General features: G+C 49.1%; 1 protein-coding gene across 2 annotated transcripts in view; it reads left to right on the forward strand.

Moving 5' to 3' along the window:
* Positions 1-205: 205 nt before the first annotated feature.
* The window catches only part of PIK3CD (phosphatidylinositol-4,5-bisphosphate 3-kinase catalytic subunit delta), a 48499-nt gene continuing 21599 nt past the window's right edge, over positions 206-27105 (forward strand). The window contains exons 1-8 of one of the 2 annotated variants that reach the window (XM_005292863.5): positions 206-353; positions 16718-16881; positions 18035-18263; positions 18725-18954; positions 19858-20037; positions 20885-21034; positions 24440-24529; positions 26819-27040. In XM_005292863.5, the coding sequence (XP_005292920.1) occupies positions 16741-16881; positions 18035-18263; positions 18725-18954; positions 19858-20037; positions 20885-21034; positions 24440-24529; positions 26819-27040 (1242 nt within the window). In that variant the 5' untranslated portion in view covers positions 206-353; positions 16718-16740. Of the gene's footprint in view, positions 354-16717; positions 16882-18034; positions 18264-18724; positions 18955-19857; positions 20038-20884; positions 21035-24268; positions 24291-24439; positions 24530-26818; positions 27041-27105 lie in introns of those variants that run through there. The other variant, XM_065575324.1, reaches the window with a different exon arrangement.

The raw sequence follows: 27105 nt of genomic DNA on the forward strand, positions 1-27105 counted from the left end.
TGCAGGAGCTGGGCCCCCAGCCACCCTTCCCCAGCTGCCAGCTGGGGGCTTTGCCCGGGCGGCCTTGCCGCCTGGGGCCGGGCACTTTGCAGACGGCCCCTGACGCCCTTGTTGCGAGCTGGGCACTTTGCAGCTGCTCCCTCCCCGGCCCTCTCCCTGGGAGGAGGCGGAGCCGCGCGCTGGGGCCCGGCCCCCCGCTCCCGCTCCACCTCCCCGGGCAGGGACGGCGGCTGCAGCCGCGCCGCTACCCCGGCTGCGAGCGAGCGAGCGAGGGAAGTCTCGGGGACCGGGTTCATGCCGGGCGGGGAGAGCAGGAGCCCGGCCAGGAATGGGCACGGAGCCGGCCGAGTCAGGTCAGTGGAGAGGGGGACCCCCCCATGCCCTGGGGGAAAGGGGCCCCTATTGCCTGGGGGCGCAGCCAGACCCCTGCGGGAGGGGGGAGCGCCCCATTAAGCGAGCCGCCAGATGCCAGCCGCAATAAATGACCCGGGCTCCTCTCTGCAGCACCCCAGCCCTGCCCCGGGCGGTGCTCCCCACCCCCGGCTCCTTGGGGCGGAGGTGGGCCCTGCCGGTGTTCCTGGTGCTTGGCCCTTCTCTCCATCCTTGCGGGTAAAGCCGCCGGGCCCGCCGCCACTCTCACTGCTTCCTCCTTTAGTCATAATCCAGAGCACTGGGCCGCCCTCCGCTCCTGTGGGCTGGACCCAGCCTCTGAGGCGAAGCTCTCGTGGGCACCCGTGTACTCCTGCTCTTTGGCCGCTTGAGGCCAGACATTCTTTTTCTTTGGCCCGAAATGAATATTTCTTGTTCATTGTGTGCGGACCGACTCCCGCTGCTTGAGATTTGCCTGGGCCACTACATGATATTACTCCATCAAGAAGTCAGTAACACTGCCTAGAGAACATGCAAGCCTCCTAAGTGTTCATTGTTAAGATGCCTTTGCTGTCCACCACTCGAAAAATGAGCAAGACGACCTGGGATTAAAGTCAGACTCTGATTTAAAATACGCTTCCCTCCATCTCCTAGGAGTAGCCATTTAATATTTTTGCCTTGTGTGATTTTTATATCCCAGCATGTTCATTATGATTTATCGCATCCAATATATCAACACAGTGCTCTGTTTCTAGGATATGACCTATTCTCCACTAAGATCCTCCTACTTCCTTTGAGTGCGTTATAATCTCAGTAGCATTAATTCAATCATTTTTCTGTTCTGATATTAATATGTGATGTTAAGAAATGAGGTGAGTTTGTTTCCAAAGCATCATAAGAGACTGTGAGATGTTTTTGTTGCAAGAGGCAAAACAAGCTTGAAGCAGTGTGTCCTTTTGTGTGTGACAACTTTGATTGCAACGGTTGTTTCAGACTGGTCTTGTTTGTATTGAATGGTTGGTTAGTGGTTTTTACTATAATACTTGTTGAAACAATTGGAAATATTTGCCCCTAAAAGAGACATCCTATTTAGGTAAGTTAAACTGTTTTAACACCCAAGAACAATATTTGCTAGACAACCTACGTTACAATTTGCTTATCATACTCTTCAGAAACAAAACAGAAAAAAGGAAAAATGCTTTATATAATAAGCGTTTTGGAGAGCAGACCATGATAAGATTATATTTTTGTAGGGGTGTGGTGGGGAAGGAAGGCAGGCATCATTGAAGAGGAAGGGCTAGTAGGACCAGACATGTTTCACTTCCCAATGTTGAGTTTTTGGATCCATTTCTTATGTCATCTGACTTCTTTCTGCTCCCTCTTCTAGACCATTTACATCTCTTTTCTGTTCATAAATTCGTGCAATTTAGAGAGGAAGTCCACTACGTCCTTTCATACCCATTCCCTCCTTAATCCCGCCCATTCAGGATTGATCCCTGTTATGCACTTACTAATGTTTTATCCAATCTAATTTTAAATTCCCAAATTAAAACTAAAGTGTGTTTCAATGGCGTCCAGTCATCACCCTCCCAAAATTTCATAGATTTTTAAATCCAGAAAGGATACATTGTAATGATCTAGTCTCTCCCTAGAATTTAACTCAGTAATTCATGCATGAAGCACAAGAACTTGTGGTTAGACTACAGAGTGTCTTTCAGAAAGATATCCTGTCTTGATTTAAAGACTTCAAGTGATGGAGAATCCACCACATTGCTTGGTAAGTTGTTTCAATGGTTCCTCCTCGATAACAATTTGGGCCTTATTTCCAGTTTGAATTTGTCAAGCTTCAACTTCCAGCCGTAGGATCTTGATGTGACTTTGTCTGTTAGATTAAAGAGGTTTCTAGCAGCAGAAATCTTCTTAACAAAAATTCCACAGCTTCGGAAGAAATCCCAAACATTAAGAAGTCTGGAAGTAAACACTTAACAGATGCAGACAATTCCCCATTGCTATAAAATCCTCATTATTCCCCCCCACTTGATTTACATAACCCACCCAGCCTTAATCTTGCCGTGTAATTAGTTTGCAATCTTTTGGGGGGCAGTGTCTTCTTATGTGTTTTGTATAGTCCCTAGTATAACAGGGCCTCAATCTTGGTTAGGGCTTTAGGTGCTTATGCAATTCCACTGTTGTAAGCCATTTCTTTGACTTTCCCAAATTTGTTTAGGTTACTAGGCTATTAAGAAATCCTGGTTTTCTAGTCTGGGGGGATATTTCCAGTATAGGAAATAAAACTCTCTTCTAAACTCCCCCCCCCCCCCCCCATTCTATCCTGGCATGAGATTTAGCATAAGAAATTTCAGGGGGTTTAGAATCTTTTGGGGAATGTTACTGGAGGTGTTTAAAAATTGGGCATATAATGAGCAGCTAGCTTCAACCTTAGCTTCTCAAGCAATGGGGCTTCTACCACTTGCTTTGGGAGGCTATTCTACAAGCCAATAGATGTGACCTTGGCATCAGGCAGTTTTTCCTGATATTCAGCCTCATTATGCCTTGTTATAGCTTTTTGTTCACACGCTAAATCCCTTTCTTTCCGTTTTTTCATCCTTCATGTATTTGTAGATTGCTTCCTCCCTTAGTTATTGCTTAGCGTATTTACCCCTTCTAATCTTTCCATATCTCAGTCCCTCCACGCTTCCTAATCACTCTTGTAGCTTTACATGTTGCCATGACACTTCAGCTGTTTTACAGATCTTCCTTTAGTACACCTCTACCCCAATATAACATGACCCGATATAACACGAATTCGGATATAACACGGTAAAGCAGTGCTCCGGGGGGGCGGGGCTGTGCACTCCGGCAGATCAAAGCAAGTTCGATATAATGCGGTTTCACCTAAAACGCGGTACGATTTTTTTGGCTCCCGAGGACAGCGTTATATCGGAGTAGAGGTGTATTGTCAAACCTCAATTTAATCTCTCCATCTTTGTGCGATTATAAGGCCTCATTGTCCATTAGGTTCCAGTGCTTTGTAGCTTGCCAGGTGCTGAACTCCCAATGTTGCTGTGGCATATGGAGGATCCAGTATAAATACGTGCTGTATGCCCTAAAGCCTTGTTATTTTTGCTGCCACCAGGAGATCCTCTTATTCTCCAGGCAAAACTGTTTCTTTAGCAAGTTTTAAAAGAGTCTGGTAAGCTGTTTTGCGAAGTAACTCCCTGCTCTCCCTGTGTCAGTATATAATGCCTGCCTCTGTAACTGTCCAGCCCCCTGCCCTCACTAGCAGGACCAAGTACTGATTTTATCGCAGATCCCTAAGTGGCCCCCTCAAGGATTGAACTCACAACCCTGGGTTTAACAGGCCAATGCTCAAACTACTGAGCTATCCCTCCCCTTGTTGTTTTTGTGAGCTGTAATTTGGTGCTTGGGACATGTTTTCCTCTAATACCTGGATTGCTTTGTTGCTTTCAGAGCCCTTAGGATTTCCTTTCACGTTGCCCTCTCCCCCCGCCAATTTTGCAGCCCTTTCTGTCCTCAGAGAACACCATTTTGCAGTGACTTTCCTGTTGGCCAAGGAGGGCTGAATGAGGCTCACTCCTAAATCTCCCACTGCACTGAGATTCCTGTTCTACACCACTAGGTGAAAGGCACTTGTCCTGTTAAGACATTAGCCTGTCCTTCCTTGTTCCTGAAGCTTTAGAATTCATCACCCAGCAGATTGTCTCCAGCTATCCGGAGTCACCCATTTATTTTTGTGGCTGGCCAAACGTAGCCAGCCTTCCCTCATTGGATACTAGGGGTGTGCTGCCAAAACCCAGTTGTTAATGGCACCAGACGCGCCTATTGTGTTCTTAGCGGTGGAGTTTGAATTATGTGGTTTGATGGGGTATGAGGAAGAAGGTCTTTTAAAAACTGTGATATGTGTACGTCTCTTGTGTGTGTGTTTAGGGAGGGAGGGAGCCAAAAACAGAGGAATTTGGTTCCTGCACGGTATAGTTAGAAATATGTGGAGGCTTCTTTCTTTTCCACCAGTGAGATGTATTGGGTTTCTGGCTTTATCAATGACCCATACAGGGATTGAAACATTTATTTCAGAAATGTCTTCTCTCTAATTAGGTGCTTTAAGTCATCACCAGCTCCACCAAACTCCAAATTGACCTCAGTTGAGCAGGAATAATAATACCTTCCACTTCTGTCGTGCCTTTCATCAAAGGATCCCAAAGCGCTTTACAAATATTTAAGACTTGCAGCATCCCTGTAAGGTAGATTGTGATATTTCTGTTTAACTTCTGGGGAAACTGATAAGCAGAGGAGTTAGATAATTTGCCCATGGTCGCACACGGAGTCAGTGTCAGAGCTGGGAATAGAATCTAGGAGTCCTGATTGCCCAAGCCCCTGCGTTAACTGCTGGACTATACTGTTTTCCCCTAGACATGCTTCCTCAAGTAACACTGAGAACTCGATCGCTTCACTATGAATGCATCTATTAGGTTGTGACACCCAAAATCTTTCTACCCAGACAAGGCTCTTTGGTCCCTCTAGACCAGCGTTTCTCAAATGCAGCTACCATGGCCGCGTGCGGCCACCAGGGGCTTTTCTTGCGGTCACAACCTCCTGGGCAGTGATTGGGGGTGAGGGTAAAGCAACGGTTCCTCCCCTTGGGCTGCAAGGAGGGGTTGGGCCCTGCCCCCTTTGGAGCCACAAGCGCCAGAGGAGCAGACAGCTGGTGTGAGTTCCCCACCTTCCCGGGGGCGGTGGGGCTCAGGCTTCCGGTTTCAGGCCTGGGGTGGTGGGGTGGCAGGTTCCGGCCACGGGCTCCAGTCGTGGGGCTTTGGGCTCTGGGTTTTGGCTGTGCAGTGGCGGGCTCCGTTTCCCCAGCCCCTGGGCTCATCACCCCTAACCCCTGCTGCCGCCCCCAGCCTCTCACCCATCAACCCCATCACCCTTGGCCCCCCTGTCTCCCTCTCCACCTCCCCTTCCAGGGCTTAATTTTTCCCCCGGCTTGCCCGGGCTGAGTAAGTCTGCTGTGGAAAGTGGTATGTGTAGGTTTGTAAATATCACTCATCACTGCCTCAGACCTAGATAATAAGGCTGCTGCTATGAAAAGTGATATTAAAAAATATTCAAATATCACTTTTCACAGGAGCAGACTTACTAGCTAGCAAGTCTTAAAAAAACCCGAAACCACAACTAAAAAAAGCAAAAAACAACAACAACAAAAAGGGCAAGAACATGCACAACACCTTATTTGTGTTTCTATTCTGTTTAAGTCCAGTAAAGAATAGAGACAAGAATAGAGATAATCTGTACATGATTATTATTGAGTATGCAAATAAAAACCCTACATAAATAAGTGATTTGGACAAGTATGTGTGCATATTTATTTGTTTTTCCTAAATTAATTATTTTAGGGAAAATGGTAATAATGGCCACCAGCAAGATTTGGTGGCCGCACTCTGAGGCCACCAAAAAATGTGCTGTGAGAACCCCTGCTCTAGACAGATAATTTTCCTCACTATTCTTCTGCTGTTCTCTTTAACTTCTCCCGGCTTTTCCCTCTGCCCCCTCTCTCAAACCCATTGATTGTGTGTCACTTCCAGGATGGTGCATGATGTTTGGCTTTAGACTTCCTTTTCTAAATGATTTGTACCTGATCTCCGCTTCCCCCCCTGCACGTGCTTGTGGTTAGATTCAGGGATCTGGTATTTCACCCATGCTTGTCTATTAGTGTAAGTGAGGGTGGAGCAGTTTGATATTCTTCTTCCTATTTATTCTGGAGCAGAAAGACCTAGTAGAGCAGCCTGTTATGCATAAGGAGTTCTTTTCTATCTCCCCTTGCTGACAGCCCCTTCCCCATTAGCCATATACGCAAACAAGGTTAGCTCCAGTCCAGATTACATTAGCAGAGCTCTGCTTCCCATTACTTTTCCCTGTGAGCCTCTAATGGTTGTATGTGTTTGCGTGAGCAGTGTAAAGTCTCTGGAGACAAGAGTTCCTGCATGAGAGAAAGCAGGATTAAACCAAAGGGAAGAAGTGAATGCTTTGGGCCTGACCTTGTGGTCATCGCATAGATAAAATTCCCCTTGACTTCAGCAAAGGGTTTGATCTGCAGGGCTGAGACATCAGTCAGTGCAATATTAAATCCACTTCATGTGGTGTCTGAGATTCCATGGTCACTACACTGCTGTTCCTCATTGATATTTTGACACTAGGAGATACCGAGCTAGCAATGGATAGCATCAGCTCTTCTATTAAGGAAGGGAACATTGTCTAGTGTTCAGAACAAAGTACTGGTGGGTCTGGACTCCTGGTTTAGTTTTTGTTCTGCCATCTTGGACAAACTGAATTGGACCCCTCTGCCTCAGTTTAATAGTTTGTGTTTGATAACCAACCTATGAAGTAGGTGAGTAAAGGGGATTAATTGTCAAGTGCTTAGATCTTTAAATCAAAGCACTATAGAAACATTGTAGCGGATAGGATTATATATAAACAGCAAAAGGATGACAAATGCTATTAGCGAAGGAATGCAGTGAATTAACCAGCAGAATATAAATGATTGATGTATTAAATTATAGGCTGGTTTAGACAGACAGGAGATGATGTGGAAATCCTTTCCTTGATTTTATTTTAGGTAAAAGTAAGGTTCAGAATATGGCAGGCCAAATAGACTGAAATCGAGTAGAAAATGTAAATGAGGATTTGAGGAAATTAATAAATAATAATAAGAATATTAAATCAATGTTAATTTGTATTACCATAGTACCTAGTCATGGACCAACACCCCATTGGGCATTGTATGAACACAACAAAAAGTCCCTACCCCAAGCAGTGTACAATTGAAGTACAAGACGAGACAACAGATGGATACAGATAGATGGGGGTGCATAAGTGAACAGTGAGACAGTATTCATCATCATGATAGGCAATAGTCTTTACACACCACCAGTCAGTGTTGCTGTTGTCAATGTTTTTCTGTAGGTATCATGGCAAAGGAGAGGGTTGAAGGATTTGAAGGTGGATAATTATGTAGCATTGCAGGTCTGTACTGAGAGCACCTCCCAGGCATATGGGGCAGCAGGGGAGAAACCACAAAGGTGCTTGTTTGAAAATGTAACAAGTGGGCAGTGGTGCCTGGCATCATGGGTGGATTGGAGGGGAGCATTGGCATCTTGATAGCAAAAGAGAGATGTTAGGTAGGGTGAGGATTGACTGTGAAGGACCTTAAAAGGGAAGACAAGCAGCTTATATTTGATGCAATGGAGGATGGGGAGCCAGTGGAGGGATTCAAAGAGAGTGATATGGTCCAAGTGGTGGCCCAAGAAAAGGATCTTTGTGGCAGTATTCTGAATGGATATGAGCAGGGCAAGATAGCATTTGTCAGGGCCAGAGAGAAGTTGCAGTAATAAAAATGTTAGATGATGAGAGCTTGTGTGGATAAGAAACTAACTTTGGTAAAATAATCTCGTGTGTTTAGTTTCTAGGCCAGATCTGGCCACACCATACTGGAGAAGGAACCAAAGACCTTAAGAGGGAGTAAAATAGGATGGATGGTAACAGAAGTTAGAGCAGCCCTGTGGCAGCTCTAATTTATGTTGAGGGTCAAACAAGCTCCTGGTTGTCCCAGGGATTGGGAGTGCACAAACATGGCTTTAAGCACAGCTGAGCTGGACCGCAGGGTCTGGGGCTTTCATAAATAACTTAATAGGGGTATAAGCAAAACTTGATGGCATAAATGTTCTTACTGTTCCCAAAAGAGAATGCCCTTTGTAGCCCAGGAGCAAGTCTTTGGTGTTAACGCTCCCACAATGATGTGGGCTGAGTTCCTCAGGGGCTTCAAAAGGGGGAAGTGAAGCAGCAACTTCTGCAGTAGGCCACTGACTTATATCTGCCCAAGGCTGACAGCAGGGTCCTCCTTAGGCATACGCGGATGCGTGGGGCACCTCTGGGTCTTAGTGTCCACCCTTCTGCCTCTTCCTATCCCTGTTCTGACCCTTCCTGCAGGCTCCCACAGCTAGCTACTGCAGTCTGGTGACTCTCTTACTCCGGAGGGGATCTAGTAACTTAAAAGTGAAAAAGCCTCCAGCCTGCCAGCCCTATTAGCCCAACATTGAAACTGTTAAAGAGCCATTTAACAGGCATTTGCCAACCTCCAGATATATACTCTCAGTTTCTGAATTAACTGACAAAAACAGTTGTGCATCACTGTAATTTACTCAGAACATGTTAGTTTAAAAATATTTAATTAGTGTGTTGCTGAAGATGATAAAATCACATCTCTAAAAAATCCTTGAAGAGAGCCCTTAAAGGGACAACACCCCTTTCCTGCCAGATAGCAGGACAAACGAGTTTCCTTTTCTTTACTTCTGACTATTTGATGAACTAGTTTTAAGAGAACCCTCTAGCAAAGTCAGTACCTTAGTAAGATATAAAATCCTTTGTTATGCCTAAAATTTTTGGAAACATATTTTTTAAAGTTGGTGAAATTTCATAAACATGTCTATTGTTATGGAGATCACACAAAGTAAATTAGAGTTTCCTTTTTCTAAAAGCAATGAACATTGTTATGAATATACTAAACCTCTGTGACTGATGAATTTAAAATAATGTCTTTGTTTCAGTGAGCTAAATATATAATAATCTGGAATGATTACTTTATGAAGGCTTAAGAGTACATTTAAAATATAAAATCAGCTTAGAAATACTGATTAAGAAAATGTAAAACAGAGAAGAGGTGCATAATGTATTCCATAATGTTTAATGTTGTACTCAGCAGGACACCTGACTTGCTCTAACTACAAAGTTTTTGCAAATAAATCTCTGACAAATTTCAGGGTATATCAGAAAACCTGTGACTGATATTTTTTATTCCCAAATTTAGTGCTTTTAATTAGGTACCTTTTGCATGTCCAGTCTTCACCTTCTGGCATGCAGTGGAAAACATGCTCCATTTTCTTTAGAAAAAAATTGCAGAAGAGTGTTTTTGTTTTTTTTTCCAAATGTCATTTGCTTCATTTGGGTTCAGGGATTTGACTGGAAGGGGGTGATCAGGGAGGGAAGAGAGGAGGGAGACAGTGGGGAGAGGGCGGGGCCTGGGCAGAGTGGGGGCGGGGCCTGGGGCAGAGCAGGGTAGAGTATGGGTGGGGCCACAGGTGGGCTGGGGAGGCTTCACCCACCACCCATGACAGCAGGTAAAAGCGGGTTGGCTCCCGCACACGCAGCGCGCGCTGCTGTCTCCTTAGGCAGGGGCCGTATTCACAGAGCCGAATGCGTCAGCGCTGCGCATTCTGCGTGAGGGAGAGAGTACAGGGGTGTCTGCGGGGAACTGTGACTCTCCGCCGCCGTGAGGCGGGCCGGGCGGCTCGGTATTCTTTGCTGCCTCGTTTCCCCCCCCACATCCCCGGGTCTGCGAGCCTGGGCTGCCATTGGGCATAGGGGCATCAGTTTAATTATACTGCGTAGGGCTCCATAAATCCTAAGGATGGCCCTGGCTGACAGCAACCAGTAAGTCGCCATCTGATGGCTGTTCAGTAGTGGCCTATGTGAAATGAGTTGGTAGTGTCAGTACTCTTGGTAGCAGAACCCGCCTTGCTGGCAAGATTCAATAAAGAGGCCTAGAATTGAAGGGTTTCTTGCACCGAGATGCAGTCCTGGGTAGATGCACTTGCTGGGATGACGCAAGGGAAGCTTGCATTGCCACAGGGAGATGAATTCAGTCCCCAGGGAAGCTGTTCTGGCACCTTTCACCAGCTTTAAATTCACTTTAAATAAATAAATACATTTGCCAGGTTAATTGGTCATAAATGACTTAAAACTTTAACGGGCAAATGTAGCCACAAAGGCCATCATCTTGCAGTGAGCTCGTTGTGGGCGAGTCCATGGTGATTTCTGTCTGTGCAGAACTTATTGCAAGAATGCAGCCAAAATAGGAACTTTGGTCTATTTTCATCAGAGTTGGGGGTGGGGGAAGGGTGTGTGTGTGTGTGTGTGTGTGTGTGTGTCTGGGTATAAATTCCTTTGGTCTTCTTCCCCACCCCCGTCACTGCCTAACATGAAAGTCACTTCTTGCTGTCCCCTACTCTACATGCATCACCTGTGAGCTCTGCAACAGGCACTTCTTACAAACTTGAAAGGTATTTTTGCAATCGTGGGATTAGCAATGTTGCTGTCAATTTGTAGGCGTCGGAGCATTCGCATCTGCCTGGTGCAGCATTGTGGAGGCTTGTGTAATGCTGTGCCGTTTGTGATCTCTCTCTCTCTCTCTCTTTTTTTTTTTTCTCACCCCCGGAGTGGTTGCATATTGTAAACAGACTGAAGCTGTGGTTGATAAGCTTTGTAGGAGGAGATGGGTTTTTTGTTTTTCAACGGGCTGGCTTGCTTAATAGTGACAGGATAACTTTAAGTGTCTCTTTATGTAATGTACTGCATAAAGAAGGGCTTTGTATGTGATGACACCGTCCTCGGGGCATGTTCTGAACTCATAGTACATGACTGAAGCCCCATACTTATGTCATACCAATGTGTATAGCATGGCAACGAATAATGTAGTTTTGCAAATGCTACCCCAATATACCAGTTCAGGGACTACCCTGCAGTGCAGGTATTTTCCACATTGTCTCACCAATATACTTCAACCCTGCCCTGGCATGCTCTTGTGCTGCAAATGCACCAAGAAGAAGGAAGCATTCTTACCTCATGGTAACTAACACGAGGTAGAAGCCTAGTGAAGGCAGGGCAGTTTGCTGCTTTCATGTGGGTTAGCAGGGTGAGATGAAGGCTATGGGGGAGCTTAAGGTTTAACCTCCATTTCCAACTCGTGTTTTAAACTATGATTGCCTTGTCTTCCCTAGGATTTCATGTTGTGGTAGCTAACTGGAAGTAAGACCCCCTTAGTGAAGACAAGGCCCCTAGGAGTTACCAAGTGGAACAGCGGGCCACGAGGCTGCCAGAAGGGAGCCAGTTAGGGCCAGTAGTGATAGCTTTGGTGACGTGTCCCCTAGGAACTAGGCTGAGCCCACACCACTCATTTTACAAAGGAACTTATGCAACGACTGTTCGTTGTTACCATCTCTTGGTCGCTGCTGGGCTAGCTTTGAACCGTTGACTGGAGCCCTGGGGAGAAAGCTCAGTGTCTCATTACCAACCTAGTCTCCCACAGTTGGGTTACGTTTCTCATATAATTATTCCACAGTGTGGCCGTTCCCATGGTCCGCGCACTGTGATGAAAGCTCTGGGAGCCGTCAATGCGTGGTGGCAATGGGCTTTTCTTAATCGCCTTGTGAAGTGGGTTGTCTTTTGTGGGCCTGATCTCCTAGGAGAGGTTAGGGAACTGAGACGGCATCATGCCTCTTCTTCCATGCCCGCTGGGAGGCCCAAGCTTTGTCATCTCTGTCACGTAGGAACTTGTCTGTCTTAAAGACTGCCGGGGTGACTGGCACCGCTGCACAGAGGATGGGGTCATGGCCCAAACCTTCCTCAGAAATGCAGGTCACTTTCAAGAATCCAGCAATGACCTGGTTGTCTCCTACCCTGCATGGGTTCTCCCACACATCCTCCTGCTAGCCTCAGTTGTGGTCCCCATCAGACAGGCTTGTGCCTTACAGAAGGGTAAGGGGTAAAGACTGGGCAGCTCTGCCCCTCAGTCTGCAGGGGCCCTGCCCATCTCAGGGCGTAAGAGAATACATTCTGAGCAAAATAGGTTTCCCTTCATCCTATTGCTACGCACCCAGTCGTGCCGGCAGCACCCATAAAGAGGCAGCTGATTGTACAGAGCCCCCTTCCAAGAGGCAGCTACTGCAGGACTTGAAAAGACCAGTCAGCCAAAGCAGAGCCCTGGAGTAAGGTGACCCTACATCCTGTTTTTGCCAGGACAGTCCCTTCTTTAAGCCCTGTCCTGGCCGTCCCGACTTTTTTTGGCAAAAGTGGGCATTTGCCAAGCGAGTAGCAACACCAGCCCCAGCCTTGCAGGGGGGACAGTCTGGGCTCCAGTGAGCAGCGACGCCAGCCCTGCATGGGGAGGGGGGCTGGGGCAAGCAGCTCAGGCCAGCCCCGTGCAGGGAGGGAGGGAGGTCTCGGGCTAGCCCCACGTGGTGTCCCGTTTTCCCTTTGGGAAATATAGTCACCTTACCTCAAAGGACATTTCACTGATGCTCTTATTAGGCAAACACGTGGAGCTACGCGGGGGGGCTAAAATGCTGTCCCTGGGGTAAGAGACTTTTGTGCACAGATGGGCGAGGAAAGAGGTTCTTTCCCACGGTGAATGAGGAAGCATTGGAGGGTGAGGCCCCTCCTTAGGGCTGGGTTCTAATGGGAGATGCTCGTGGTATATTTTTGTTACTGTGCTGTGTGTCTGTGGCCTATACACATACTATTATTTCTGTAAGGTTTGGGGAGCTCTGTGCAGGGAGGAGGTGCAGCCTTTTGTGTCTGTTTCTCTCTCTCTCTTGGCTTTTCTGGAGCACTCGTCCATCACAGCATCTTTCTGCTGCTTGAGCAAATGGGTGTGGTGACAAAACTGTGTGTATCCCAGAGAGGGTTACGGTCAGGGCCCTGCATGACAAAGAATTAAAATACACACCCAGGGAGGAAGGGTGTTTAAGTGGTTAGGGCGTGAGCCTGGGGCCTGAGACATGAGTTCAGTTCCCTGCTCTGGCACCGACTCTCTGTCTGACCTTGAGGGAGTTATTTAATCTTTTATATGCCTCTACTCGCTGTCTGTGACATGGGGATAATAGAAATGTCCACCCTTGCTGGGTGCTGTGAGGATAAATGTGTTAATGATCATGAGGCACAAAGATAAAATTATGGGAGCCAAGTAAATGCCATAGATAGCCTCATCCTGCAGCCCTCATCAGTGTGGCCGGTTTGGTTCTCAGGTGTTGCTCAGCGGGTGAGACTGATGACGTAGGGCTGGGCGTAGGAGATGAGGAAAGCAAAAGAAGCTTTCCCGGTGGGCTGGTCTTGCTAATGTTTTTACATGGTCCGTGAAGAGCCCTGGGAACCCTCAGGATGAAAGATCAGACACTGCGCCAGTCGTGTAGCCCTCCTGGAATAGGGAGAAGCGACAAGCTGGCAGGGAGGACACTGCACAAGGGGGTGGCTTCTGGCTCAAGGGCACCCGTCCCAGCTCCTGGCTTTTACCAAAATGCCATGGTCAATGTGTTCAGGGTGCTGGGAGGGTGGGGTTCAGAACCCGGCCAAATGTCATCCAAAAAAATAAATAAACCCCTTAACATTTTAAATGAATACAGGTTGAGGGGGTGAGTGGCTACCGGGTCGGGAAGAAGCAAAAGTAGGGAGGAAGAATGACCAAGGCAGGGACATTGGTCATGTTTAAAATAGCACCTGGGAGTGGGCTTTTATTTAAAAGTTTGGGGAAGAGAGAGACCAGAACCTCAAGGGTGAGTGAACTGTGAACACCACAGCTAAAGCTGGGGTCCCTTCTGGCATAATTCTGGTTCTTGTATCACTGTAGTACCTGAGCACCTGCCAAGAAGTTAACACCCGTCCCTAGTGGTTTGCAAAGATTTGCAGGCCTTGAACCTTCAGGTCTCCAGCTCAGAGCCCTACCACTTACGTTACAGGAGGAGCATAAGATGGGATCTCTGGTGGCAGCCAAAATTAGCAACTTCAATCCTCCACCCCCACCCTACCCTGCTTTATAGGCAGCCTGTGTGAAGAGTCATATAAAATGGGTAGCTCAAAGCGGTGACCCAAAGTATCGCTGCTACACTCTGAGTAAGCTGCATGCCACAGGGAAGTGCTGTTGTTGTGCTTCGTGTCCACAGGTGAGCATGGCACAAGCCAGGGCCCAGCCTGAGGATCACCCTGCTGTGGCATGCTGGGGGAGGACGCGAGTGATGCATGAATTCTTTCTCCTAACTCACCATCTCCGGGTGCTATGGTGGCGTTACAGTCCAGGCAGAGTTACTCAAGGCCTGGGCTGAGGAATCCCTGCATCGCTCATTGCATGGTCCTCGGGAGGACAAAGGACTGAGTTAGCCCTGCTGTGCTGTTAGGGAGTCTGGGTACAGTATATCACACCTGCTCTCTGGATCACTGAGGCACACCTCCAGGATGCCACGTGGGATGTAAAATACAGTTTAGCTGTGCTGGGGAGTCACTGCCCGCTGCTGCCCTCCCGGAGAGTAGTGGAACCGTGTTGGTTAAATGAAGAAGTGGAAGTTGCGGGTGAGAGTCCTGGAAATTTGCTCCTCTCACTGGTAGTGAGTGGATAGGAGAGCGGGATCCTTTCTGTTGTTGTGCCTGACTTGAACTCACAAACCCTGCTCCTTCCCTCCCTCTTTAAGACACATGGGTTGCTTGCGGTCTCTGCATCCGGTCCCAGTGTGATACAGCATGTGCTTTAAGGAAGCGGGACAGATAAAACATGGCTCGTGTTTCTGGGAATCCTTACCTCACTGCTGATGGGGAAGTGTTGCACTCCCAGGCACTGGCAGATAAGATTCGGGGCTTCTCTTGTCATGTTTATGCATAAGATTGGCTTACAAGCAGCTCCCTAGGTGCTTTGGGGATTCTGCCTGGCCTCAGCAGCCTGCAGTCCAGTTTTTCCCTCTCCGATTAAAGGGGGAGAGAACTCGCTGCCCCGAACCCGACCCCTTTCTGGCAGCTGCAGATCCTGTATTTTGAGTTGTAAACAGCATATTCAACATAAGTTTCATGGAGGAAGAATAAATGAAACCCCATAGTGTTGCTCCTCGCATGAGCAAGTCTGAGTTTAGGTGCTAGGGGAAGGGGTCAGATTGACAGAAACCAAAGCCTTGATTAACCACAGTGCGAGAAGCTATGGGGTGAGCTTTCCTAATGCTGCACAGTCGTTGTGCCTCACCCCGACGCAAAGGGAGTCCAGCCCTGTGGCTCATTCAGGCCTTAGTTTCTCGGCTGAGACGGCCAGTACGAGCCCGTGTGACCCTCTGGGTAGGTACTTGGATAGCTAACCTGAGCCATTGCCTTTACTGTTGTGGCCATACTGCCATTTTTAGCATGTTAGCTTGAACGGTGCTGGGAAGCATGCTGCCAGCTGCTGTGTAGACGTATCCTAAAGGGCTAATTGGAGCCACCCCAGATGTGATGTAGGCTCATCAGGAACCGTACCCAACACCTCCAAACTCACTGCACAGATCAGCAGATGGGAACAACACTTTTCTGACTGTAATCAACAGAGTAAATTAATCCGAGCTACGTTCTCTTGTGGATGTTTCCTGCTGGATAAATGGGTGGGAATTGATGAATTCTCCTGATCAGCATTACATATCCCCAAAGAAGAAACCAAGTGAGGTAGGGTTGTCAGTTTTGGTTGGATGTATTCCTGGAGGTTTCATCCCATAACATAATCTTTAATTAAAGATTAATCTTTAATTCTGGGAGACTCCAGGACAATCGTGGAGGGTTGGCAACCCTAAAGTGAGGGGATTGAAATAGTCTGTGGCTTCTGGTTAATGATTAATGCCCTCTGCTGTCCTTGGAGTGTTTGGTGACAGACTCTCCTGCTATTCATAGTGTGGGGAGCAAATTACACATTCCTGCAAGGCAGGAGGGATAAAGCCAGAATCAGCCCTTTCTCCCCCCCCCCCTCCCATCCTGGCCATTCCACTCTGTGCATTTATTCCCCCCTATTCTTTTTAAAACAAAATTAATTTTTAATCTTAAACATTTTTATAATCTGGACCTGCACCAGCTCTTCCTTGTACACCTGGAACTCGTCTCTAGAAGATAGAAATGGGGGTTGAGATAGTAAGGTCCAGGGAATAAGATGTCAGGCTGGGAGTTGGGACTCCTGGGGTCTGTTCACTGAAACACATGCAAAATAAAAACAAAAACAAAAAAGTTTGACTGACAAAAGAGAATGTTCACTAGAAATGACATTTCTGAAAAAAAAAATAATCAGGTGGTTGTGGGGGTTTGTATTTATTTATTTATTTATTTTTGACCAAAACTATTCACAGAATTTGCAAACAGTTTCGGTGCCCAGAAAAATTCATTTTTTGGCATATTTACCATTCATTTAAAAAAATTTCGCCCAGCTGTAACACTAAGTATTTCAGATTCTTAAATGACTAAGTAGAAGCTGCTTTGAACTATAACCATGGCAGCATCTGGGTGCACCCGAACAAGGATGTCTTTTTTTTTTTTTTAAGGCACTGGATTTGGACTCTGGAGATCCGGATTGAATTCCCAGTTTCCCCATCCATTAAATGGGGATAATAATCTGGTCTTGTCAGAGCAGAGACCGGGTCCCACTGTGTCTGTGCAGTGCTTAGCCTTAGTCTTGTTGGGGCTTTTAGGAATTACTGCAATACAAATAATTGTCATTTCTCTCCCTTTGTTGCAGATTGTAGCTAAGAAGTGAGCAGGATGCCCCCGGGCATCTATTGCCCTGTTGAATTCTGGTCCAAGGAGGAAAACCAAACCATCCAGGTGGACTTCCTGCTGCCTACAGGCATATACCTGAACCTCTCTGTATCCTGCAATGCCAGCTTGGGCACCATCAAACAGGTACCAGCCTTTACCGCAAGCCTCACCCCGGTGGCTAAAGAGTCACCTTTGGGATCGATTTTACAAGCGCGCCGGGCGTTTTTCTTAAGCGAGTTCAGTGCTTGGGAAAGCCGTCTCGTGGTGATTAGGGGAACTTTAGTTAAAAAGAAAAGTTTTTGGTGTTTCCTTTGAGGAATAAAATGCTGAACAGGAGAGTAGAGGAAATGAAATTCCCTTTTCAATTCACTAGGCAGAAATCCGAGTGGAAAAGGTTCTCATTGGAATAGCAGCCTGGCTTAGATGACTCACACAGCACAAGAGACAGACACACGGTGCCAGATCATTAGAAGTTCTTTCTGTGCCTGCAGTTTTCAGGCCAGAAAACCATGGGCACAATAGATGTGCTTTAGTTGTTAAGTCACCAGCTATGTGGTCACAATCAGGTAATTAGTTAACTGTCTAACTGGCATCCACTGGGGTGGAAGGATGGTCTAGTGGGGAAGGCACTGGACTGGACTGGGGTACAGGAGACCTGGCTTCAATTCCTGGCTCTGTCATAGATGTGTGCCTCAGCTCCCCATCTGTATAATGGGGGTAATGCCTCCCTACCGGGCAGGGGTGTTGCAAGGCTAAAAATCCACGAATAAGCATTGTGAGGTGCTCAGATACTGTAGATACCTAGAGAGATTTATTGCAGCTCATTGCAAGCACAAAAAAAGGGAAGCCAGGTTATCGTCTGGCTGAAAATTGGGTCCTCGCAGTTGATTCTGTGAGATCACAAGTCATCGAGAAATAATTAGGCCAGTTATAGTTACAGCTACTCATGTCGTCTATGTTTTAAGACCCGGGGATGTAGCGAAAAGGGTTCGCACTGCCTCCCATTGTAGTGCATTGCGCCTCTCCCCATGGGCACACGCGGGCGTGTGCAGTTGTGAATTTCCTAGGGATGGCATTTCTCAGGTGTCCTACAAATGACTGTTGTTCTTCTCCGGGGGCTTTCATTAAGGCCCTGCAAGATCCCAATCAATAGCTGCCCCTGCTGTAGTTTGTGACCGTGTGTAATGGCCTTGGGGGATTGTGGGGATGGAGTGGGTAGAGAGTGGGGCAGTCGGGAGGGGATGTGATGGTTCAGCCGGCACATGGGTGGTTCCATCCTACTGTTGGTTTGTCCCAGGTGGTCTGGCGTCACGCACAGTATGAGCCGTTGTATCACATGCTCAATGACCCCGAAGCGTACGTCTTCACGTGTATCAACCAGACGGCCGAGCAGCAGGAGCTGGAGGATGAGCAGCGGCGCCTCTGCGACATCCAGCCCTTCCTGCCTGTCCTTCGGCTGGTGGCTCGTGAAGGTGACCGCGTCAAGAAGCTGATTAACTCCCAGATCAGCCTGCTCATTGGGAAAGGTGAGACCCCACCTGAGTGCCAGCAGGAGCTGCTTTAATCAGGATAGGGCACGCGTGCTGGCAGCAGAGGGAGCTCAGTTACTCCAGGCTCAACCTCTCTCAGCCAGGGTTGCTGTGCAGGAAATAGCACAGATGCACTGACTGACTTAGGAGAGCTCTCAGCTATGCCAGTCCTAGCAAGAGTCCCTGTGGACTGACTAAGGGCAAGTCTGGTCTAGTCCCAGCCTGGTCCTCTGGTCTAGTCCCAGCCTGTCCCAGCAAGAGTCCCTAGAAGGGACTGGTGTAATTGTGTAGCCATCATAGTCTAATGCTATCGACTTGGCTTTTTCTACCATATGTTATGGGATGCTGCGATCTCCCCGCCCAGCAGAGGCAGCTGATTATCAAGGACCAGTGACCCTACTGCTATGTGGATCATCGCCTTTTATTTATCTATGTATTTATTTTAACACCCGGCTCAGGTTTGCATGAGTTTGACTCGGTGCGCGACCCGGAGGTGAACGATTTCCGTGCAAAAATGCGACAGTTCTGTGAAGAGAAGGCGGCGAAGCGGCAGCAGCTGAGCTGGATGGCCTGGATGGAGTACAACTTTCCCTTGCAACTGGAGCCCTTGGCCAAAGGCCCCAGGACCGGCCCCCTTCGCGTCCCCAACAAGAACATCTTCGTCAACGTCAAGTTTGAGTCTGGCGGGGTAAAATCTGAGCTTCCTGTGTTGTGTAAAGGGTTTGTGTGCTCAGTTCTGCGTCCAGCTGTGGGACCAGGTGCTATCAGAGAGAGAGTATGCCATGGTTCCGTCTGTTTGGGAATGATCTTGGCTCCTTGAGATTGAGATGTTTGGAAGGACTGTGTGTAAGCCGGCCACCTCCCCACCAAACAGCTGATTGATGGAAACGGTCCCCTCCCCAAACGAGCTTTGCCCGCACCCTCTCTCGAAATTCTGCGCTGCTGAAACAGATCCCCTTTTCTTTTGAAATAAAAGGGTCAGGCGGTCTCATGATCCCAGCATGCTGCTTCGAGGCATTAGGCTGCCTCTGTCACAGAGCACCTGATAACTTCTCATTCCTTCCTGCTGCCCTCTGATAACCTCAGTCCTCGCATTAAACAAAATTTCCAAGGAGGCACCCGCTCAATCTGAATGAACCATCCATAACATAGCACTTGCCAAGCATTCATCCTGGCAGCTCTCTCTCTTCCTGCCCCCCCCCCCCCCCCCCCACTGATTAGCAGGTATCGTCCCCCTTTTGTGCCGACAGAGGCAGTAGAGGCAGGAAGTTTTAAATGACGTGCTGAAGGCTGCAGAGGGAGTAGGCGGTGGAACTTCAAATGGGACTCGGGAAGTTCCTGGCTCCCAGTCCTGGGCTCACACCACTGGACATACCCCCCTCCACTCTGACCTCCGTCCATCCCTGTTTGTTAATGTGGATAATTACGCTGCCTCCGTAGCCTTCTCTTAACCCCTAGGTCCTTTTGGGGAATCTAGCTATCCCTTCTGGCCTCCGGGGCTGTGGGTCTCGCTCTCTGCAACTCCCGATGCTGATTTCAGCCCCTTCTCAGCTGGTATTTGACTGTATGTACTGTTTTGTTGGGATTGCAGGAGAGCTTCACCTTCCAAGTCTCCCCCAAGGAATTCCCTGTCATGTTAATGAGCTATGCCATCAAGAAGCAAGCTACCGTCTTCCGCCACCAGACAGTGGAGAGCCCTGAGGATTATACTCTGCAGGTGAAAGGGAAATGTGAATATCTCTACGGGAACTACCCCCTGTACCAGTTCCAGGTGAGTCTCTTTCCTCCACCTACTGGTGAGCTCTTTCCCAAGCGTACAGGCACTTTTCTCTCTGGGAGGCAGGAAAAGGATGCTCCATGCTATTGTCGTCCATGTTCCTTATGTCAAGCTGGAAATACACCCTAAAGGGACCCAGTCCATTGTCCAGTTAACAACGGTGACCTGGATGCTGCCCCAATGAACGGCCCTCTAGGGAGGAGTCTATGAGCAGGCACCACAAAGAACATAAGGCTGGGCTCGGTCATGGGTGGAGAAAGTTTGACTCGATTGTGGGTCCCTTTGGCATTGAGCGCTAATGAGCCAAACCCATTGTGTGTGTGTGGGGGGGATTATGGTTCCGAGGGGTGACTCCCTCCATCCCCTCTCCCCAGCCAGGGTGTAGCTGCTGAACGTCAGAGTTGAACAATGGCTCCCACTACTGGGAAGCAACACCGCCCCCCCAAACGGCATCCCCCCTCCTCTACTGTGACACAGGCGGGCTCTCTGCTGTCTGGAGCAATGAATCCTTCCCGGCATCGTACCATAAAACCAGGCAGCCCGGTGCATGTATGGGGGATGGGCTTGGAAACCTGGACCCACTCACTCTTGGAACTGCACTTTAGTCTTCAGGGTTCTTCGTACCAGGGACACCTCCTAGGAACGATGTAGGTTTAGAAAGGAATTGGCAGGAGAACCTAGTTTTGGTGGCTGCTGGGTCACTTTCACATGCTGCCCTTCCTCTCCTGTCTGACCCAGCCCTGCTTCACCCCCACCACTACCCTCTCCACATCCTCGTGGCTTCCAGGCTGTCTGTTCTACCAGGATTACTCTGTTCTCTCTCTGCCCCTCCTCCCACCAGTACATCCGCAGCTGCCTGCACCATGGCCTGATGCCCCACCTGACGATGGTACACTGCTCCTCCATCATTGCTATGCGAGACGAGCAGACCAACTGCACCGCCCACACCCCGAAGATGGTTTCCAAGCCTCCCCCGCTCCCCAAGAAAAAGGTAACCATGTGAGCACACCAGATACCCTTCTCCCCCTGCTCCCACCAGCCTGACACACCCATTTGCTGCTTCTCTGTCTTTTCCACAATGAAATTGAGATGCTTGTGCCACCTGGAAGTGACTGCCCAGCAGGCAGAGTGACACCCTGGCCCTTTAATGCAGAGGTCATAACAAGGCCAAAAGGGGGTAATTGGGGAACCCCCTCCCTCAGTTACATAAAGGACCTGCACAGAGACCCTCTGTTTCTTCAAATGATGGTCCCTGTATGTCCTCCAAACGTGGGTGCGTGTGCGCACCATGTGCCTGAGTCCGAAAGGTTTTCCTGGCAGTGTCTGCTGACCCACATGTGTGTCATGCATCCCTTCGTGTTTGCAGCCGAGGGTATAATAGGTTGTGTGGGTCGACGCCACTCTAGTGCCCTCTTACTGCCGCATGGCCTGCCTCGGCCCTGTTCCTTTGCGCTCTTAGTTTTTGCTAAGAGAGTGATTTCTCTCCATTTGTCTATAGTTGTGTATAGTAGTTGCAGACTTAGTAGTAGGTTGGTTAGTACTAGCCATTCCCATTTGGGGACTGTCCCTCCCCCCACGCGGGGATTATGCCCACATTCTGGGGTTTAAAAACTGTGTCTCCTGCCCGCATTCATTCTCCATGAGCAATGAGCACCGGCGGTGTCTTTATCACCTCGGTGAGTCTCGTGTCACGGCTCCTTGCTCCTTCTGCGAGTCCTTCCTGCGCTGGACCTGGGAAGCTTGGGAGCTCCACCTCCGTGAGTTCCTCCATGGAGGAAGCAATGAGGCAGTTTGCTCATTTGGATCCGGGCCCATCGGAACCACCCACACAGCGACTTTCACCGGCGGTGCACGCCCCTTCCACTGTTTCCCATGCCCCGGATCCAGCAGTACCACTGGGGAAGGGCAGGCCCAGCCATCCGAGCAAGAAGCACTCCGTGGGCACGAAAGCAGGTCCCCACAGCGGACTGCTACTAAACGCAGCGTTTCCTCCCTGAGACGCGCCCGGTTGGATGAGATGTTACGCGCAGAGACGACCACACCGACGCCCAAGCTTCCCCAGGTGGAGGGAAAAGCTCAGCGCAAACGGGGTCTGGCAGTACAGATAGCCGCCCATCCAGAGTGCTCTTGAACCACCCTTCCCGCTGCCACCTCCGTGCCATTTGGACAAGCTGGAGACGCTCCCTGGCCCTGTGAGCATTTCTACGGGCACTTGTAGGACTCCCGGCTGATCAGAGCCCCTCCTCTCCATTGTGGAATTGGTGCTATCCTCCCCAGACCCTCTTCGATCCTCTCCGCCCCCCCCCCCTCGCACGTGAGGTTCCCGCTCCAGTGGACGAACTGATCTTGCTGCTCCTGGAATGACCCCCGCTGGTGCCACACTGCAGCCCGCCCATTTCACTGGTCCCCCCACTGCTGGAACCATCCTCGGAGTCCGAGGAGTTTTTGGAGCTGGAGCCTTTGTTCTCCCCCCATGTCACACCGCAGCTTGGATTCGCGTCCCCGACTGCCTTATCCACCAGTGTATGATCCAGCAGCGAGGGTCTGGTACTGGTACCAGTGGGGCACACCACACCCACAGGCCCCTTCGTCTTGGCTGCACTGGGCACCCTGGAACACCTACCGCCACCACTAGCCGCCTTTCCAAACGTCCTATCACTCCGCCCAGCACCATTGAACACAGAGGAAGAGGCGGACATTGAACTAGTACTGCCGGCTCCTCCGGTCCCCATGGCCACTTCCTTCTTGTTCATTCGTCCTTCCCTGTCTCCGCCAGATGATCACCGGCAGTATCAGGACCTGCTCCAGTTGGTGGAAGAGGACTTGGGAATACCGCTGGAAGAGATTCAGGATCAGCAGCACCAGCTCCTGGACATTCTCCAACCTCAAGGACCATCTATTAATGAGGTCATCCTCCCGCAGCACCGACAGAAATCCACCCCTCCAGATTGGGCGGCGAAACGCATGGACCTCTTGGGGAGGAAGATGTATTCCCTGGCGATGCTGCAGTAAACGATCAGACTCCGCTAGTCAAATATGATTTTAACAACTATACGGGGCTACCAGAGTTCTGGGACAAACTGCCACCAGACCAGGGATTCTCAAACTGGGGGTTGTGACCCCTCCGAGCCTCCATTAAATTAAATGACCTCCCCACACCTTTTTAATTTATAAGGGCGGGGGGGGGGTGTCACACTCAGAATCTTGCTGTGTGTGAGAGTCACCAATACAAAACGTTTGAAAACCACTACACCAGACCACCAGCAGCAGTGCTCTGTCCACACGTTCATGTCCCACTACTCCGTCGCCCAAGCGGCGGCTGCGGACGCTGCTGTAAGCCGTGTCGTACTGTGGACTGCACTTCCTCTCGCGTTCTTGCACCCATCTCCACGCTGATTGTTGCTCGCTACTCACCTGTGTTTGGAATCCATGTGGGGACCATCACTCGAAGAAGAGGAGGTTACTTACCTGTAACTGGAGGTTCTTAGAGATGTGTGGCCCTTATCAGTATTCCAATACCCGCCCTCCAGCTGCTGTGATGCAGACTGGACTACTCAGTGGTAAGAGGGATATGGGAGAGATGTTGACCCATACGACCTATTATACACTTGGCTGTGAGCATGAGGGGATGCAGGATGCACGTGCGGGTCAATAGACATTGCTAGGAAAACCTTGCAGACTCAGGCGTATGGCACGCATGTGTGCCCATGTTTGGAATACAAATAGGGCTACCACATCTCAAAGAACCTCTAGTTACAGGTAAGTAACCTCCTCTTTCCTATCGGAGATCCTGAGGTCAAAATGGGAGTGACTCCCTATGCCCGCCCCGGGGGCACCTCTCCATCCCTATTTCCAGGGTTAATAGTCTGAGCACAGGTCAGGGAGCCAGGAACTCCAGCATTCTGATCCCAGCTCTCACCCTGATTGTCACTCTGGCTTTGGATTAATTCCTTAATTTCTCTGAGCCAGATTCAGCCCTGGCATGAGCAGTGTCCACTGGCTGCTGTGTTGCCCTGGACTGGGGTGCAGGAGAACTGGATTCTATTCTGGCTCAGCCTCTAACCAGCCAGGTTAGTCAGTTCACCTTCTCGTGCCCCAGTTCCCAATGGGGAAACGGATACTGTACATCTCCATAAAGACCTTTGCTGAAGAGCACTATAGAAGTGCTAGGTATTACTGTTACAGTGGGAGATCCACCCACTTACTCTGGCTGAATTTGGTCCTGGATCAGTTTCCCCATCTCTAAGGTGGGTACAATACATCCCAGGGGAGCAAGTGGCGATGAGGGGCTCTGCTGCTGGGGGGCACCAGCCTGTCTCCTTGCACAGAGACTGCAGGTTGGTCTTCATTCTGGGCCAAGTGCTAACTTAAGTTCTGTTCTCTCTGCCCTTTCTAGCCAACTCACGAGTCTCTCTGGTCCCTTAATCAGCCTTTTTACATTGAACTGGTGCAAGGCAGTAAGGTGAATGCAGATGAGAGGATGAAGGTAGGTGCGGGCTGGGTGTGGGTTGTTCGGTTTTTTGCATCTGGTTGCTTACCGCTTGTGTGAAAGACAACAGGGATCAAAGGCCTAAGATCACATGACTCATTGCTGCATCGTCCTTCATTCAGCTTTAGGGCGACCTCTAAAAAGCTTCACAACAGGAAGGAGAAGGGAACTTGTTAGCCAGCAGCTCGCTGAGCGAGCGGCACATTCTTAGAAGCCTGAGCTGCAAGAGTTTCTGAGTACTGAGCCTAGCTGCTCGTCTGCGGTGACCTCACCTCAACGGAGATGCAGAAGTGCTGGAGACCAACAAAGGAGGAAGAACTAGGGCTGTGTGAGGGGGGTGAGGGCAGAGGAACGGGAGGTGGCCCCAGCATAGGAGAGCAATAGGGGAATGGAGAGAGAATAGGCCCTGGGAAGCAGAAGACTTGCTAACAGAATGGGGCAGGCAACAAATGGAGTGGGACCCCTGAGTTCTGGCAAATGAGGAGAAAGGAGGCAGAGAATGGTGCCTGAATGTGTCAGATATAGATGATGTTGCCTCGCTGAAAGTGTCTCCCAGACTGTGCAGGGGATCCTGACTAGAGGTAATTTCTAGTGCCTGGATGAACATGCAGCAGGAGGGATGGCACGGGCTGGGAAGAGGTCTCTTTTCTGTTCTGTGATAGGGTCCAGGCAGGAGAGAGGAGAAGTGAGGGCTGATGCATTTCGCCATATGGAGACTTGCGAATGCCAGAAATAGAGTTTCATATGCAGAGGCATTTCAAGGGGGATAACTAACCACTGCCAATGTGCTTTGGGGTTTGTTCTGCATCCAAGCCAGTTCTACACATCCTCCCCAGTGCTATTAATTTGCTTCTCCTTTGGCATAAGCCCATGTCCGTTTCTTGTTGGTTGCTTTCCCTACGGGGCATGATCCGGTTTCCTCATCTGGGCCTGTCTAGCCTTTCAGCAGTTAAGATTTGTTAAATGTTCCCACCGATTGGTTTTACTGCTGTTGGATTTTAATTTATAATATTTTTGTATCTTTGGTATAAAAACAATTCCAACGTGATTCCCAGCTGGCAGCTCTTTGGGGGCTGGTGTGAAATGAGTGACTTGGTCTCAGTCTTGTATACGGTATAGTTGTAACCTTGTCAGTCCCAGAAGGACAAAGCTCAAAAGCTTCTCTCTCCCTCACCAACAGAAGTTGTTCCGATAAGAGAGAGTACCTCACTTGCCTGGGTCTCAGTCAAGGCAGTCATGTCTTGTGACAAGGGGTACACTTTTCATAAGGGCCTAAATCCCATTTTCAAAAGCAGTCTCTTAAACGCTGAAGTCACTTGAAAATGGGAATTATGCTCCTAAGTCACTTGGCCCTTTTGAAAACTCTACCCAGCATGTCCACACCAGAAAAAAAACAGTCGCAATTGGCATCCGTGTTGGCAGGCTCAGCAGAAAGGCCAATGACTCAGTGGAGTGTGGAGATTCAAGGGAGGGCTCGTCAGAAGTGTCTAAGTGATTTAGGAGCACAATTCCCTGTTGACTTGCACTGGGAATTGTGCTTCTAAATTACCTAGGTGCTTCTGAAAATTCCAACCTAAGGCAATTAAGCACCCAACTCCCACTGAATTTCAATGCTCCTAAGAAAATATCGGCCTAAATTTCGCTATAGAGGAGAGTCTCTCTGGGTCCTGGGTAAGGCATACTGGCAAAGGACAGCTTGTACCACTGTTGCCCATGTGGTACCTGTCCTGGGATTAACAGGATTTAATTCTCCAGGGCTGCTGATCTGATGCCTTTTACCAGCACTGAATTGACACCCCCGAGTTCCAAACATTACATATATGTGGGCAACATGTGCTTTCTAGGAAGGGTGATAGCAGCCATCTTATCCAACACACTGGGAATTGATCTAGTGACCTCCAGAAAGAGAGACATGAGTGCCTACAGCTTGAGCTAAATAGTCAGGCTCAGTAGCCAAGCCTGTAACAGACTCCTCTCCTCTGTTGATCGGGCACAGAAAGGGACCTGTAGTACAAGCTTATTAGTGGATTAAATAAGCACGTTGCAATCATTAATTAAATTGGACAACCCACATGTGAGGTAGGAAGAGATCATATTAACTGTATAGATCAGTACGCTGACACACAGAGAAGTTAAGAGACTTGACCAAGGGCTCACAGAGAGACCGTGGCAAGAGATGGGAATAGCACCCAGGAGTCCTGGCTCCCAATCCTGGCCCCATTCTAATCACACCCCCTGAGCGAAGAGCTCAGGACATTGTGATCCCAACGCACTCTTCTTTCTCAGTTGGTGGTGCAGGCAGGCCTTTACCATGGCAATGAGATGCTCTGCAAGATGGTGTCAAGCGCCGAGGTGAATGTGTGTTCGGAGCCGGTGTGGAAACAGAGGCTGGATTTTGACATTAGCATCTGCGACCTGCCCCGCATGGCGCGGCTCTGCTTCGCCCTCTACGCTGTCATCGAGAAGGCCAAGAAGGCACGATCCACCAAGAAAAAATCCAAGAAAGCTGTAAGTGAGGCCCGGGAGGGGCTGGGGTGGGTGCTGGGCCAGTCTCACCAGCTCTGTGTGGCAGC

The sequence above is a fragment of the Chrysemys picta genome, chromosome 21, assembly GCF_011386835.1.
Source record: "Chrysemys picta bellii isolate R12L10 chromosome 21, ASM1138683v2, whole genome shotgun sequence".
In the NCBI taxonomy this organism is placed as follows: Eukaryota; Metazoa; Chordata; order Testudines; family Emydidae; genus Chrysemys; species Chrysemys picta.